Consider the following 17,762-nt stretch of genomic DNA (forward strand, 5'->3'; position numbering starts at 1 on the left):
ATTTTGGAAAAGGACGATGAATTTCAGGAAGGAACTGAAAATCACTTCAAGACAAAAAAAAGAAAAAGAAAAAAACCCCTTTAATCACTCTCAGGCACTCAGATTTATGAGGGTCTCTCACCCCTAGGTGTGATGCAAGTAACATAATCCAATGTAACCGTTAACATTTGCATCTGGGCATCTACTAGAGAGCCCAGCAATGGTGGTGCAGCAAAAAGGAGGTAAAAGGCGTAACTGCGAGTGTTAATTGTTTGAGGCTCTCAAATGAAACATTCACAAACTCCCCGAGCCCAAGTTCTGAGTAAGTTACAATGATGGGGAAACTGGAGCTTAATTAACTCCTGGGGTAATTTACAAGTATGCACACCACACTAAGTTGCCCAGCCGGCTAACAAGACCCTTGATCAATGGCATGTGTTCAGGAAGGGGGTCGAAATGTGGCAGACAACCGAAGAAAGAAAAAAGGAGAGGAAAGAAACAGGGGGACCAGAGAGCTGATAGACGTAAACAGCAAATAATTACGAGGGGCCCAAGAAACTGTGCAAAAGGATCTGACTTGAACACCAGCATTAGGCTTGAATCTATTTTTCAGGAATGAGCATCGTTTTTGCAGCTTTACGATAACTGGTTCAGTCCATGTTAGGAGGTTTTCAGCAACAGATCTGCGGGCTACAAACAATTGTACAACATGGTCTGCAAGAACAGGGGCAGTCCACTGCATCCTTGAGGGATTGTATGAGCCAAGCTTAAGATATTTTATAGCAATTCTTTGGTCTTACTGAGGGCCATTTCGCACGGCTTCAAAATAGCACAATGGTTGCTAATTGGAAACGCTACTAATTTGCCATAACCCACGACATCGTAGACAATCTGCAACAATCCTGAAACCGACCCGCAAAAAGCGCTTCGTTGTAGCGCTTTCAGGGGAATCCAGAAAAGTGGATTCACCCTCCGGATAGCGATACACTCCTGCAACCAATCTGCAACAGTAGCGCTAAAGACCTGTGCGTTACCATTGTTGCTGGTTCTTCAAAGTCCCTCCCCCTGGCTCTCTCCTCCAAACTTCCGGCGAAGCGATCGCCATTTTTTTTTCTCCGAGCGAGCGGGGATAAACGCACCAGCGAGCCTCTTTCTGTTTAGAGGCTTCCCTGGCTTCAGTCCTTCACCTTTAGTCACTAAGCACAAACCACATAAAAGCCCGTTTGCTGAAATAAAGTCCCTTTATTTTTTACACATAAATTCAGCCGAAAATCGGGCCCGTGAGAGGGGGGGGGCATTTTTTTTTTATCACTCGAGGCAGCGTGCCAACGATCATACAATCAAACGACAGCTCACATTAGGCAGCTAGATGGGTCTCTCCGTAGCAACGAATCTACCTAGATTCGTTGCTATGGGTCTGTTTTTTTTTTTTTAAACCTTTCTTAAAGGGAAAGGGGCTGTTTGGGAGCATGCTAACGGCTGCCCATTGGCTGCTTGACGGCCAGGGGCGGGACGAGCTTGGCAATAGCGCTTCCTTTCTAGCGATTTCTGCCGAGACCGGAAGCCTGTGGGAAACGCTAAAAAACGCAACTGATTCCACTACAAAGGCAGGTATGCATAACGACGAATTCCACTATTTTAAATGGCGATTTTTCATTCCGCAAACAATTTGCAACAAAGATCCCCGTGCGAAAAGGCCCTCAGGGTCTCCTGTCCTAATTAATTAATTTATTATGATAGTTCTTTTTTTATTTCTAGGCTGCCCCTCCCTGCGAAGAATTAAAATAATAAAAACATAGTGTAAATACAGTGGTTGCTCTTTCTGTCTGCTGGCAGAGCTTCTGAAATTAAACTGCTAGGGTTATTATTACATACTTAATCAGTGAAGAACAGATTTAAGCTAAGCTCAGGATTTTATCTCCGCACTGTCTCTTTGCAGAAGCAAAACACAGTTCGTTTTAAAGGCAGATTTTTAAAATCTCAGTTTACCCAACTTGTTTGGCCTGAGATAGCAGCTGTTATAGTGACTATGTTTTCCACAACAAAAATAGAGTCCAATAGCACCTTTAAGAACAACAAAGGTTTATTCAAGGCGTGAACTTTTGAGTGCTTGCACTCTTCTGAAGTTTCTTGACTAGCCAGTTTCTATTCTGTTATGGACTCTATTTTTGTTGTGCTGCTTCAGACCAACACGGCAACCCACTTGAATATATGTTTTCCAGTTAGAGCCGGGCAGTCTGAATAACCGGCATGCTATTTTTCTTTGAGAACAAAATGTGGAGTGAGTTCTGCATTCAATGGAACTGCTTGTTTATTCCAGCTGTTTAATATTTGTCAGGGGACCTACCAACCTCAGGCAACTTTTTCAAGGTTCATTAAAACCAGACCCCAGACAAACCTGTGGGCTCATATTAGACCCATGCAAATGCATAGACATCTAAAGAGCCTCACAATTGGAATGCAGGCTGTAATGTGAATGAGGTTGCTTAGCAAGATATTTGATAAAGCTTTTCTTTTCTTTTCTTCTTCTTCTTTTTTTTTTTTTTTGGCTGGTTTCTGCACAAACACAGAGGCTTCCTGGATTGTGTAAGAAAATATAATGCCATCGTTATGAAATAAATGCACTTATGTTCTGGTTAGCCATCTGTGCATGGAAGATACAGGCTGAAAGAAAGTAAAGAGGAAACAAGAAGCTACAATGGAATACAGAAGTGCCCTCCCAACATTTTTGTCATCCCTTTGGATGAGATGATTCTTAAACATTTTGGATTTGTTGACTCTTGATTTAACATTCATTTGGATTTGTTGATTCTCAGTTCTAAAGACTCTTTCTTATAGGTACATTCTGCCCTCACCATTTTTCATTATAAGTGCTGCCGATCCTAAATCAATCTTTCTTCAGAACTTGTCTTTGGATCTGCAAATGTCATTATTCCCAATTCTGAAGTGTGATTACTAAGTGCTCCTTTCTTCACTGAAAGTGGGTATTTTTTTATCCTGCACCAAGCTCAGGAAGTTGATCTCCTCGTGTTGCACCCGCCCCCTGCCTGGAATGTTAATGAAGATGACATAGTGGCACATTTTGAGAGCAGAGAAAGGGGAGGGGACCTTTTTGGAAGCCACCATCTCTTCCTTATAATAATGCAAACATAAACAGATGAGAGACCAAGTAAGTAACAACAGCAAAATTGTGTCACTGAAAGATCCAGGAGGGTAATTTAAGGGGGGGGGATTCCTGCATTAAAAAGAAGCTTTGCGACTACAGCAAAGAGTGAGTCATCTTTACTTCTGACAGTAAAGCACAACCCTGACCATCAGAACAGGGGGCTGTTTTAATAACAGAGAGTAGCCCTGGTCACATCTTGCTTATACAGGGAACCTCTAATGTGTGTTCAGTTTACAAATGAAACCAAGGACCAGTGTCTGGATAACTGTGGGGTTTAAATCATGTGATGTGTTGAATGCAATGGATGAATTTGTGCATGTATTTTAAAAAACTGAACACTGTACATGTATTTTACATGCATTCACTGTCACTTATGAACAGGGCCAGTATGTTCACACACTGGATCCATTTTATGAAAATCTTGACCAGCCATGTCTGAACTCATTTTGTGTCACCCTTCCATCTACAAATTTTCACCTTAAGCTGATCAGCAGCCCCATTCACTTAAATGTACATCAGAAAAACTTTAATATCTTCCCGATCTTTTATTGAAATCGTGCTGTCTGGGGTAAGACTAAGGGCCATTCCGCACAAGGACCAATGTTGCCAAATGTTTTCAGAATGCAGAAACGCTATATTAAATAGTGGAATTTCACCATTCTGCATACCTTTATTTTTAGTGGAATACAGAAGTCCCAGTAGCGTTGTATTAATTCCCCACATGTTTCTGGTCTCGCTGGAATCACAACAAAAGAAGCAATATTTTTCTGTGCTTTTTCCCGCCCCTGGCCATCAATCAAACGGAACAGCCAATGAACTGTTGTGCTCGTGCTCCCAAAAAGCCCCTTTCCTTTTAAGTTTTTTAAAAAGCTGAAAACACCAGTAGCAATGCATATGTGTTCATTCGTAGCAACGAATCTGTGTTCATTCATTGTCTCACAAAGACCTTTTTTGCTGGCATAGGAGCTGGAGATTAATAGTTTACACGCTCCTCAAGTAAAAAAAAAGAATCCCCCCCCCCGATGGGTGGGATTTGCGGCTGAAATTACGGGCAGTGCCGAACAGTGCCAAATAGGGGGCTTTGTTGTGCTTGGGAACTTCAAAGACACTTGCAGTAGGGAGCTTTGTTTAACTTTTAATCACTTCTGTGGAGGAACTTTAGCCAGAAAAGCCTCGCTTCTTCATTGCTTTCCCCAGTCTAAGGGGGAAAAAATGGCGATTGCTTATCCAGAAGTTCGGGGGCGAGAGCAGGGGAAGGAGGGTATCTACCGCTACATTGAGAACACACAAGTCTTTCGCTGATGTGTTGCAGGTTGTGCTCAGAAGTGTAGCGATTTTTTCAGGGGGAATGCACTTTTCCTGATTTCCAGAAAAGTGCTACAACTAAGCGATTTTTGCGGGAGTGTTGCAGATTGTGTGCGACGTCATACGGAACGTTGAATTAGTAGCGTTTACCAAAGGTAAGACTTCTGCTAAATTTAAGTCCTGTGGAATGGCCCTAAGCATTTTCTAAATCTTCTGACATTCATGGATATAACCCTGTTTGTATGCCTATAGGCTATACCAGGTGGTAGATCAGATTGGGAGGATGTTTAAAGTTTATGAAAAATTACCTTTTGACTTACTAGGGCCGGGATGGAATCTTCAAATGTTGTCCTAATGAATTACATGGGTGCCTTCAACACGCACAAAAATTATCTGCCCCCCCCCCCAATTAGGCTTCCAAAGAGGCAGCTGTTTTTGTTTAGCATGGAAAAAATTCTGGTGGGTTTCATAACTCTCACCCACATCTACAGATTAGTACCTAAAAGAGGCAAAGAAGATATGAAATTATATTGGGGAGGGGCTGTGGCTCAGTAGACAAACCTCTGCTCAGCATGCAGAAGGTCCCAGGTACAATCCCTGACATCAGGTATGTCAGGTGATGTGATAGACCTATGCCTCAGATCCTGGAGAGTTACTGCTAGTCTGAATAGACAGACTGAGGCCCTGGAGGAGTCTCAGATAGATAGATGGACAGATGGACAGACAGATGGACAGACAGACAAGTTCCATCCATCCATCCATCCATCCACCTATCTGCTTTGCAGGGATTTATCATGGTTTTGGTTAAATGCAGAACTATCATGCACCCTGAAGTGCTGAAACTTCAGCATTGTCAGAAGACTAATTATCATATTTTCATTTGCACACTTCAGCCCTGCTTGCTAATTAATCTCTGTAGACAGAACAGCTATGAATGAAATAAGTGTAAGTTAGATTAGGTGGGATGAAATGTATACAGTGATCTGTGAAAGGAAATGGATTGCTGACACAGCAAAGGCCACGAAGAAGACAACTGCCTACTCCTCTTTAGTGTACTGGGCTATTCCTTCCAAGCAGCTAGTAAGAGACACACCTCGAAAAAATTGATCTACATTTCAAATCGGATTTTTCAGTTAGCCCATGAACAAACACTGTTTAAATGCAAGATCTACACAACTGAACAATTTTGCTGTCACATTGTGCAAATCCTGCTGTATTAACAGCAACCGGGCACCCTGACAGCACTCTTCTCCCCCATCCCATCCCTCTTCTTCCTCACTTTTGGTACCAATATGCTTGTCCAACCCTTTCTTCCACAGGACCAGAAAACACCATATGCAGCATACTTCACAGGGACCTGCAGCAGCACTGTTAACTGTCTCTCTGCCTTTTTTTCCTCCATTGACATGAAAATCATCTCATTTCAGGATTGTTGAGTAGTAGCTATACTTTTTTTCTCAGGCCTAACTCAAGTGTTGGATGCTACACTAGCAATAAATGTTTTCAGTCACCTGCCAGTTCAGCTCGCACTGTGATCATAGGTGCCGATCAGATAACAAGAAGAGCTGGGGTTTTGTACCATGCTTTTCTCCAAGGAGTCTCAAAATGGCTTATAATCGCCTTCCCTTCCTCTCCCCATAACAAATACACTTTGAGGTAGATTGGGCTGAGAATGTTTGGAGAGAACTGTGACCAGTCCAAGGTCACCTAGCAGGCCTCATGTGTCTCAAAGCAGCTTACAATTGCTCACCCTTCCTCTCACCACAAGAGACAGCCTGATCAGGCTGAAAAAAATCTGAGAAAACTGTGACTGGTCCAAGGTTACCCAGCTGGCTGCATGTGGAGGAGTGGGGAATTGAACCTGGATCAAAACATATACAGAGGGGATATGCTGTGGACTGGATCCAGATTAAATTGGCAATTTCCATCAATTCCCCCCATTCCACTATGGATTCTTCTCACATCTTTCCTTAAGGGTCTGAATCTGCAGGAAGGAAAGTTCCCTTCCAGTGATTGATCCTTCACATGAGTCCACTAAGGGTAGGCCATTCGGTTTGGATAAGCCAAAAGGTACCTGAGTACTTTTTGGATTCGGCCAAATTGATCCGACTGACTGCAAACCACTGATTTGGTACTTTTTGGATTCAGCCGAATTGAATCAGAAAGGGACCCCACTCCCCCCAAAAAAGTTCTGTGCACAAGTGCATTCTGTTTTTTGGCATCTTCTCCTTCCACTGGTGTCCATTAAAAAGCCACCCTACACACAATGGATCTCATGATTACTGGATCCCCCCCCCACTTGAATCACTCTACTGGCGGCTGAAGATCACTTCTCCCCTGGAGGTGTTAGTCAGGGGGGGGTAGTCATTTTTTATTTTGCTGCATTATATCTTGGACCTTTGTATATGTAATTGTGGACTGTATACTGTTTTTAGGGGTAATTTTTATTGGGGGATTTTATATGTTTGTAACCTGCCACAAGCCTTTTTGGGAGTGACAGGCTAAAAATCGAATAAATAAAAAAATCAAATAAATACTCATTTAGTCTCTCTGTGTGTGCTGTTCACCTGATAGTATACTTGTTCTATACTGGCTGCCAGACTATCTGGATCCAGAATAGGTTACCTAAGCCCATATTCATACAGCCTTACAGAAATTGTAGCTTATTTCCTACACTCTCTGAATCAGTACACAATAATGATGTTCTTTTTACATTTTAAAAACTGTCAAACTAAGGATTCCTGGTACATGGACCCATGGTAGCCTCAGCTTCTGCCTGTGCAAGGCAAGAGTTCAGAAACTAACTCTCAGCTGGACTCGTAATTCCATCCATGTCAGATAATTCACTTTCAATGTGCTTCTGCAAAGCAGGAAAACCTACTTCTAAAGTAAACTGACAGTACATTTTCCAACACCTGCAGGATGAGATCTCCTAATCAGCTGAGACTCAGCTTCTGATTCTGCACACATTGGGTAGTGCACTTTGGAAACAGACTTTCCTGTTTTGCACAGGAAAATCCAGCTGCGGAAGCACACTGAAAGTGTGTTATCCAATGTGTGCAGAATGAGCTGCTACATGCCCAAAAGATGTAGCCTGTTCATGCTCCAAAGGCACAAAAGAATTACAAAGTGCCAAACAGATACCGACAGCTCATCTGCCTGATCATCACTGGTGAACAAGGTGTGAGCTGAACCAGCAGGTGCATTCATAAGTAGGAGACAGATAATGCTGCATGGATAAAGGGAAGGAAGGGAAGCCCTGTATACTGCCCTGAGCTCTTGGAGGAAGGACAAGGGGAGGCAGAGACACAGCAAAATAAATAATAAATAGTGCTTCATTTTCTCCATAGACAGGCCAGTCCTGATCAAAAGCTATTAGTCTATGTCTCTGGAGCTTCCCATTAATTACTACAAAAATTAACGGCAGCATGTGCTTCTCCTTCTCCACTGTTCAAAGTGATCTAGCAAAACAGTTTGCATATCTGCTTAAGTATTGTGGAAATTAACAACTCCCTTCCAGGTACAGGAATCAGAAGTCTGACAAGACGACAATTAATTAGGTCCTTCTGCATCAGTGCCTTTACATAATTAATGTGTTCATTATGGATTTTCAAGAATTGGTTTGCGAGGAAATTTTAGAAACCGAAATAATACCCGTGTTCTTGGATTGAAATATGCCGTATGCCCCCGCAACCCCCTGCCCCAAGATTAAAACCCCTCCATTATTATTTATGTTGTTACCCTTAAATGGAAAAGGTTTGCAAGCTATGAACATGTCTTATGGAAGCAACATCAAGTTCACAAATGTGTTCTCTAAAGCAAACCACATGGTGTTTCACCATGACATTCCATTTTGTCTGATTCTGTGGCGTGGAACAATTCCACATTGTACCAGCTATCGTTTTGCAAAGGAGAAGATGTTGCCTGTGACCTGCTCCTAAGAGCAACTTGCCTCCCTCTCTCTCCCCCCTCCCCTACAAAAACATATTGCCATGTTATCTTCCGAGCCAAAGACGGAGAGATACAGGGCTTCAGGTAGCCTGCACAGTCATTCTGCATCAAGACGCAACTGCTTTTGTTCATTCATTTTAGAAAAAAGGAAATCAAGCCATCAATATGTTAGACCATAAGAAGCAATCTGCAAGACGGTTTTCATTAGTCCACTGGTGGATAACATTCATTCTTCATTATTATAATTTTGTAAAATAATCCTTTGTGTGCGCACATCTGTTTAAAAGATATTTAACCCCCCCACACACACACACACACAAGTCTGTTTTATGGACAAATGAATCTTGTAGTTTGTCCAGCCTGTATTTAATTTTCTTCTCCTAATCTCCTCCCCCCATAAACACGTATACACAAATACATTTGTTTAAAATTTAGATTACTATGTAAAGTCTAATCATGCAGGTATTGCCACACTGATCTAGTTCATTCACAATGCCTACATTTAGTTCTTAATGCTACTCACTCTGAGCTCCAGAAGAATGCATGCAAATATTAAGGAACAATCATGGTTCTTTCTCCTTTTTTTCTGTTTGCTACTCAGTAAAGTACTATGCACATTACTAGTGATCTGTCTCGTCAATAAAATTAATCGTTCTTAAATTTCAATGAAAATCAGGGGACAAAGTTATTTGTGACTAATTTGAGGCAATCTAAATCCCACCCAAAATGATACTTTTCAAACAAAAATAATATATATCAACGTATATATATATATCAAAATAAGAACAAAGTATCATATGGGAACTTATATATCAAAGAATCATACAAGAATTTTATGTAACTCCTAAAGGCCTTAGTAGATTTCAATCAATGATTTAGGAAATGATAACCACATACAAGGCTCAAAACAAAATTCTGATTTAGGCCACCTCTACAGGGTCTTGGAACTAAGAAAAGAAAATTCCATTGATTACAGTTGGATTTGTATGGCTTGAATTATGACCAATCTAAATATAAAACAGCTCTTGTAGAACTAGGGGTGTATATCAAACTTTGTGAGCTGAAAATATATCTGAAAAAGTCTTTTGGGGTTATTCTATATGTATACAAAATGCAAAATGGAATTGTGGAACTTTCTGGAATTATTATGTAAATAAAAGCCTAAATAGTCAAGTGAAACCAATAGTTAGGATATTAGAAGAAATGGCATCAAATTTTCAGGGAAATGAGTCCCCTCTCTTCTAATGATCCCTCTAGTTTGAAGGGAATTGGACAAAGGAATTCCATTTTATGGACCCATGAACAATGTTCCCTCAATCAACCTGGGGGAAATAGAGGATATTTTTGTGGTCCAGAGTGGGAGTTTATCAAGAAACTAGCACCAATATTGCCAGGTATAAAATCCTCCATCTCTCCTAAAGTCCTCCCACGGTTTAAGTGGATTGAATAAAGTGGACCAATTTTGACAATGTCTTAATAAACTGTCCCCACCCATTCTAGTTTCAATTGTTTCTTATGGAGAAAATGACATTATTAAAACCTTCAACCTAACCTATCAAATCAACCTTCAGTCCTTCCACAAAAACACCCCCAAAACTCTACCAACAAATAGCAAGAGTACAAACAGCAGAAAAAGAACCCCCCCCCCCCAAAAAAAAACCCTTTCCTCTACTGAATGAATCATCTATAGTAGCGATATGGAAGGTTCATGGATGGCAACATGGTTGTGTGTGTGAAATGGGGATATCACTGTACCACTTCAGGAAGTGGAACTTGGAAATGATATAGGGTAGTTTTAGGAACTGCCATAAATTCAATGGTTTTACCATAGAGATTCCAATATTTCTTAGAGCTAGTCCACATTAGCATTGGGTTTCCTCAGAACTGTAAAATTCTTTAAATTTGTAAAATTGAACTCCCTTTGTCCTACTCCCTTAAAACTTGGGAAGTCTTTAGGAGACAAAGAGGTCTTCATACTCTGAAAATGTGGTGTCATTTGTTCACCATACACATACTCTGGACACGAAAGAAGATCTCCCGCCTCTAGCACCTGTTTCCTCCTGCTGTTCCAGTGGCCAGTAGAGGGAGAAATACTGACTTCTAAGAGCATTAACATCTAGGGGTGTGCTTTGGATATTTTCTGTCCAAAAACATACCAGAAGAATAACTTATCTGTAATTGGGGGTGGGGGAGGCAACTAAATTTGTAATGAGCACAAAACATTTGGAGGCATGATTTTTAGGTTCCCAGGATTGCTTTTCTTCAATTTTACAAGTGTTTTAGCATTGGCTTGCTAGAGTGGGTTTAGCTTGGATTCTGTGGTCTGAAATTGGTTTAATTGGTTTTGCTTAGGTTGATTTGCTTTAGATTCTCTAGTTTGACATTGCTTGGATACTCTGGTTTGATATTGTTGTGTTAGACTTACCACACTGGCCTATGATTCTGTTGTGACTCCCTGATTGTGTGATGGTTCTGTTGGGTTTGTTAATTCTGTTTGCATTGGGAGGCTTTGTTTACTTTTGTGTGTTTGGCTATTCTTTGCCCTGGAAAAAGCATGGATTTTTTTCCTCCATAGGAAACAATGAACAATAGCTGTGGGCACTTTGTTTAGGTCACCTTTATCCAATCTACCTGAAACCTGGGGGTTGCTTAGTGGAATAAACAGATTCCCTGCAATGTTCCTAGCATTTACTTTAAAACCAGCTACTCAGGAACCCTGGAAAGATTCCCCATAAGGAATAACAGACCCAAGTAATATCATAATCTGGGGGGGTGGGCAGGGATATCCAGATACCAGACTGGTATTTGGGACCTGAGTAACCCTGATTACACATGATTATCCCTCCCTGAATTCTGGATCAATTTTTTCCCCTAGTGCACACCCCTTTTAATGTCTCTTTGCGGGGGGGGGGGGCAAACACGATATCAGTCTTCTCTAGCAATCTATGGTAAAACCAATGCACCTCCATGTCCTCACTACCTAGACTCTGTCCAGTTAGCAACTGATGGCTAGCAACCTTCAATAGGCCCATAGATTAGGAGGGGGAGGGGAATCCCTGAACATATAACCAAACTACTATAGGGATATCCCTATAGCATTAGGGATATCTAATTCTAAATCTAGATTTTACTGATTGTTTTTCATAAAATGCACTCCCTGTGTTGCAGCTACTGATCAACTAAGTAGGCACACTGCAATGTGATTTTTGATATATCGCGTTGTCATAATTTGTACTCCAGCGATAGAAAATAACTTGCAATCCTTTCCAGTAGAAAAATTTAGCCCATAAACTATTAACAGGTAATTAATGCATTATTGAGAAAGAAAGAAATGGCAATTAAATAAAACAGATTAATGCCTTATTTATTAACATAGTAGTAAGTTGGCCTGATACATGCAAATTAGTGTAAAGTGCAAAAAATTATGTCAATAATATCCCCCCAAGTAATTTTGTGTGTTCAAGATAATTACAAATATATTTTCTGTTCAAAAATCTACTGCCGGCTAATTTTTTGGGTTTGCTCTAATATAATTTTAGAAGGAGAAAATTAGCCCTGGCCCCATTAAAATACTTTTTTTTTGCCATGAATCAGTCTCAATTTCATGACCAAACTTTGTGCCATCTTTGTAGATACAACACTCATGCTTCATTGTTCAAGACAACTTAAAATTCCCCATGTGAAGAGTTTTTTTTTTAATATTGTGGGCTAATAATTTTCAATAGCTCTGTTTTTGTTGGCCATTTTAGTTCAAGGTAGGTGGAGCACTATCAAATAAGTTTCATGAGACTCCATAGGGCTTACTTCAGAGTTTACATGCTTTGGATTTTAATGTGTAGACGTTAGTTATAAATGGGGTAGAATGTTCATTTCTACCCCTCTATGAACCAGGAGCCAGTTTGGTGTAGTGGTTAAGAGTGCAGACTTCTAATCTGACATGCCAGGTTCGATTCTGCACTCCCCCAAATGCAGCAAACTGGGTGACCTTGGGCTCGCCATGGCACTGAGAAAGCTGTCCTGACGGAGCAGTGATATCAGGGCTCTCTCAGTCTCACCCACCCCACAGGGTGTCTGTTCTGGGGAGAGGAAAGGGAAGGCAACTGTAAGCCTCTTTGAGCCTCCTTCGGGTAGGGAAAAGTGGCATATAAGAACCAACTCTTCTTCTTTTTCTTCTTCTTCTGAGTTCTAGATTGTCTCTCAAACAGGGTTTTGTGAAACCCTGGGATTGTACAAAGGCCCCTGAAGGGTTTTGCCGAATTGGGTGGGAATTTCTGCCCTGGCCCCAGCCTGGTGGAACATTCCACCATACAGTTCCACAGGAGCTGCACGACGGAGTTGTCCTGCCAGGCCTATGGTCAAAGCCTGATATCGGATATCTCAACCCGCTGGCCTCCCTGTCTGCACTACCAAACTATACCCCCAGTGAGGGCTAAGCTATTATAACGCACACACCCCTTAAATTTCGAAGAGCAATATTAGTATTTAATCCGCTGATGTTTTAAATCTAATTTGAATTGTTAAACTTTTATTTTTATATTTTTAGAATTTGATTTATGTGATTTTACCCATGCAGTGATCTGCCCCGAGTCTACTGAGACAGGGAAGAAGAATAGCTTTAAAATTAATTAATTAATCGACTGATTACAAATATATCTCAGGGAAGAATTTCTGCAAAACCACATGGTTTGAGATTTGTTTACTCAGCGCACAGAGCAACAAGTATGGCTAAAGAGGTGAGCCCTGTGCAATAATGCCTGGGGCCTTTTTCGGGAACCTGTATGTCCCACAACTGCTGGTAGCATCATAATGTATGAATTAGGTTTAAAATAAGATAGGCAGGGCAAACTGAAAGGTGGGATCCACGTGTGTTCCTGGTTAGTTTACACCATGAATCAATTTGGTCCCGCACCAATCTCTCATTCACCAACAATTATAACCTAAATATGTTTGTGGACATGTAATCTGCGTACTTCAAAACCTTATTATCCTTGGATTGCTAATGAAGTTCCTAAGGCACACATTTATTAAATGTATACTTTTCCATGGGGGAGTAATTGGGTCAATAATATAAAACTCATTGTCTCATTATTTAATTGCAAGAGCGAGCCATGAATACAACTTCAAAAATGTGGTTTAATGAAAAACACTACATCCTGACCTAATCATATCAACCTTATGCTATCTAATTAAGGATTTTGTTTTTAAAAAAAACAGAGTTGAAAAACATTTGTTCCAGTTCTGTCAAGCTTCTAGCAGCCCATGTTGTAATATATTTTATTTTTTTAAAATCTGTAATAAATAGTTAATGATAGGAAAATATCATTTGCATGTTGACAAATCCCTTTAGTAGAATGATTCTTGACTACAGAAAGTGACTTTTCCCCTATCACATGCTTGGATAAAAATACCTTCAAAAAGTTTCACCATCCTAGCACCAATGGGAAATTGCTTATCTGAACAAGGTAAAAATGAGAACGTTTAAGCCTTAAAGACTTCTCGTACAATAAGTGTATCTTCCTTTGCTGCACTCTAATAGAAGAAAATTAAGTATATTCTAAATTGTGCAGATATAGGATCCTTCCTTCCCCCCCCCCAAAAAAAAATCTTGAGAATAACAATTAGAAAGGAGGAGCTAAGAGATTGCCAAAATCCAGAAACTGGGAACATGATTTAATGCTTGATGGCGGCTTCACGCTCCCTGCCCGGCGGCTTCACGCGGCGAGAGGCGCAAAGCACCTCTCGCTGCATCAAGCCGCAGCACAACTGAGCCCCCTACTTCGGAATACACGCAGCCAACATCAAGAAAATGGCCGCCAGCCAGAAGACGCCGCAACCGGTAAGCCACCTTTTACTCCAGCCTCCTAGCACCCATTGTATTTAGGATACAATGGGCTTTTTTACTAGTATACCATAATATCAGACTAACTTGGACCTTTACCTCACAATGCCCATCACACTGGGCTGCAGACTGGCGTTTGCCTCAGGGCAGGTTGCTGTGCCTCTTCCTGGCTCCTCACGGGGGATCCTTTGGCTCAGTACACCTTGTCTGCTCCAGATTTGTGTTCCCACACAGGAGCCGATGCAACAAGTTACTGCTGTGCTGTGGGGGGGGGGGCATAGGCCTGTTTTAAACAAATGTTTAAGAACGTGGTATTGCGATCCAATGCAATATCATGTTCTTAAAAATAAATGCCTCAGGCAGTTCCATGTCACTATGCAGCATGGCGGAGCTGCCTGAGGCATTTGTTGTCTCTTCCAGGATGTCATATTTGTGGCCATGGGTGGGGAGAATCTGGGCCAGGTTGGCTCTACTCTTTGCTTCCCAATGGCCCAAGCCTGACATATGCCCCATCGACACCCAGGGCAGAAAAGGGAACATGGAATGGTCCATGGGGCAAACAAGGGCCTCAGTCCAGCCATGTCTGGGATTGCCCCATCCTAGCAACAGCATTGAGCGGAACTGGGATTTGACCCACCACCAGATGAGCGGTGAGTTGGGGCAAATTCCCAGTGTAGAAAAAGTCTGGGAGGAATCACTGAGTATGTTTGCTATGATATACTAGCAAGTCATGCCCTTCAGTCAACATACAACAAAGCTCTTGGTGAACTGTACTTACTGTTTGTCGTTCACCGCTGATTCCTCTCCATTGTTCAGCTTTTTTAACAATGTAGCTCAACTCTTGGTTGGAAACTTCCAGGTCAAAAGGAACAAAGCAACTGGCCTCATCACACTGCACCCTCTGGTATATATCTAATAACCAGCCTTCATTATGTATTCTGAAATGGAAAGCATCTTTGTCAAGTTTTCTTTCATTCTCTAATCCATCCATTCATTCATTCTTTCATTTATTACCATTACATACCACCTTTCCATCCAACTAGGAACCTCAAGGCAGCAAACATAAGCATTACAATAAAAATCTTATAAACAGCCACATTAAAAATAATCAATCAACATTAATTTCCCAAGGAGCATTGCCTGAAAGAGTGGCACATTAAAAGCACATCTTTCAACAGATGGGCTTGAAAAATGGGAAAGAACAAATTATATGCAATCTGAGCCTTAGCATGTGTGTGGAAGATTGACATAACTATACCTTTTCTTTTGCACACTTCAGTACAGGGCATGCACCAAGGGGTTACATTCTTTGTCTCTTCCAGGATGTCATCTTTCTGGCCATGGGAAGAAGAAGAAGAAGAAGAAGAAGAAGAAGAAGAAGAAGAAGAAGAAGAAGAAGAAGAAGAAGAGTTGGTTCTTATATGCTGCTTTTCTCTACCCAAAGGAGGCTCAAAGCGGCTTACAGTCACCTTCCCTTTCCTCTCCCCACAACAGACACCCTGTGAGGTGGGTGAGGCTGAGAGAGGCCTGGTATCACTGCTTGGTTGGAACAGTTTTATCAGTGCTGTGGTGAGCCCAAGGTAACCCATCTGGCTCCATGTGGCTAGCAGCATAAAGAGAGATTGAGGAAACTGTGGCCTTTTATGCATAGGTGTTTTCCCACACTTTCACCATGTGTGTCTATTGGGGGAGAGGGTTGATCAGAATTTGGAAGGATCGAGAATGGGAAATTTAGGTGCAAATAACAGCCCTAACAGACTCAAAAACAATCATTCCCCGAGCTAGAATCTAACTGCTTCAAAACAGCTGAATTCTTGTAGAGTGTCTGCTTTCACCTACCATCTCTCATCAAAGCCCTAAACAGAGTTATTCATTTCTAAGACCCTGCTTTTATTAATTTATTAGTTCAACTTATTCACTGCTACTCCCAGGCCAGCTGGCTTATGGTGGTATACAAAAATAAAATCAAGTACAATAAAAACAGTAAAACCCCATCTCCTAGCTACTCCTTCAACCCACCACTCCCTAAAACTCAGTAGCTCCCCTTCAGCCCAGTGCCTCAGGGCAGGTGCTCAGGAGAGGGGCTTTGTAGATATTTCTTGCCTTGCCCTCAACCAAACACCTGGTGGCAGAGCTCCATCTTGCAGGCCCTGCAGAACTAGGATACCTCTGTCAGGGCCCTCAGCTCTTCCTTGCTTAGGGTTATACTGTAAATATCAACTCCATTCTGTTGAATGAGGCAGAATGTTGAACTAGAATCTAGACTCCTGTTCAGCTCCTCATGTCTGCCATGGAAGCTGGGCCTGTCAAACTCTCTCAGCCTAACCTACCTCACAAGGTTGTTGTGAGGATAAAATGGAGGCGAGGAGAAGGATATAAGTCACTTTGCGGAGAAAGTCAGGGTACAGATACATTAATTAAATAAATAGGCATTGAGATGAAACTGAACAGAGCAAAGGCCATATCATTCAGTTTTACTTGCCAGAGGTGGGGCACTTCCATCGATACTCACTTGCCATGGATACTCACGTTAAGCCCTAAGTCTAAAACGGTGTTGGAATGAGATTTGTGTAAATGGGCAAAAAATGCAAAGTTTATGTATGAAAAAGGTATATGTGCACATTAAGCCTAAATATCTTAATGTGCAACCAGGTGCGGATGCTAGCCACTCAGAAATGAATTGATCAATAGACGCTTCAGTACTCAATAAAACAAAAATGGTTCTTTCCCCCCCCCCCTCGAAATCCAGGTATAATTGTATCATGCGCTTTGTCTTTGCTGCCAAGAGAACTGCTTGAGAAAGCTGATGTAATGTAACCAGTTTTGTTATGCGTGCTTTGCTTTATTATTTTGTTATGAAGAATTCAAAAAGATGCATTGTCCAATGAAGTACCTTTTTTGCTTTATTGTAAAACATTATGGAAAGATTGATCCAGAAGGGAAAGAATCTTTGATGAGCCCGCACCTGTTCCCCAGACAATGAAGATGTTCATAATATTCTCATAAAAATCTGCCTTACAAATGTTTTAATTTAAATTAATTTTCCTGAGTAATAAACGACAGCAGCTAAAACTTATGAAGCCATTCAAAACTATTAAGTCAATGATTAAGGTAGCATTAACATCTCAGAAACTAATTAACTAGACTACCAGTACATTGGACTTGTGTACAGCTTCTAGGAATGTAGACAATTTGAATTTCTTTTGTATAGTTCGAGACTGATTTTTTTTTTACTTCTGCTTGTTGCGATATAAAGACAAAGAAAAGATTTACTGGAAGCAAAGCATTCATTCCCATCAGTATCATTCACTGGGTTTCAAAGACAGCTTACAGTGCTGGTATTAATGCCAGTGCTGTCTATGTTATCAAATGAAACTATGCCCTTTCAGCAAAGCACATATCATGTACTGCATGTCCATCCCTTCTTTCTCTCCAATCTTGGGGACCCTCCTGGTCACCCCCTGCTCTGTAGGCACACCCTCCAGATCCATCATGCAGAGGACACAGCCGCCCCCTTCTCCC

General features: G+C 41.3%; 1 protein-coding gene across 6 annotated transcripts in view; it reads right to left on the reverse strand.

The window, feature by feature from the left end:
* LOC143845107 (uncharacterized) overlaps window positions 1-17,762 on the reverse strand; it is a 246,604-nt gene that overhangs the window by 26,226 nt on the left and 202,616 nt on the right. For all 6 annotated transcript variants that reach the window (XM_077353168.1, XM_077353167.1, XM_077353166.1 and 3 more), the window contains one exon: window positions 15,019-15,178. In XM_077353168.1, coding sequence (XP_077209283.1) covers window positions 15,019-15,178 — 160 coding nt within the window. The remainder of the gene's footprint in view (window positions 1-15,018; window positions 15,179-17,762) is intronic.

This window comes from Paroedura picta, chromosome 9, assembly GCF_049243985.1.
Source record: "Paroedura picta isolate Pp20150507F chromosome 9, Ppicta_v3.0, whole genome shotgun sequence".
Classification (NCBI taxonomy): domain Eukaryota; kingdom Metazoa; phylum Chordata; class Lepidosauria; order Squamata; family Gekkonidae; genus Paroedura; species Paroedura picta.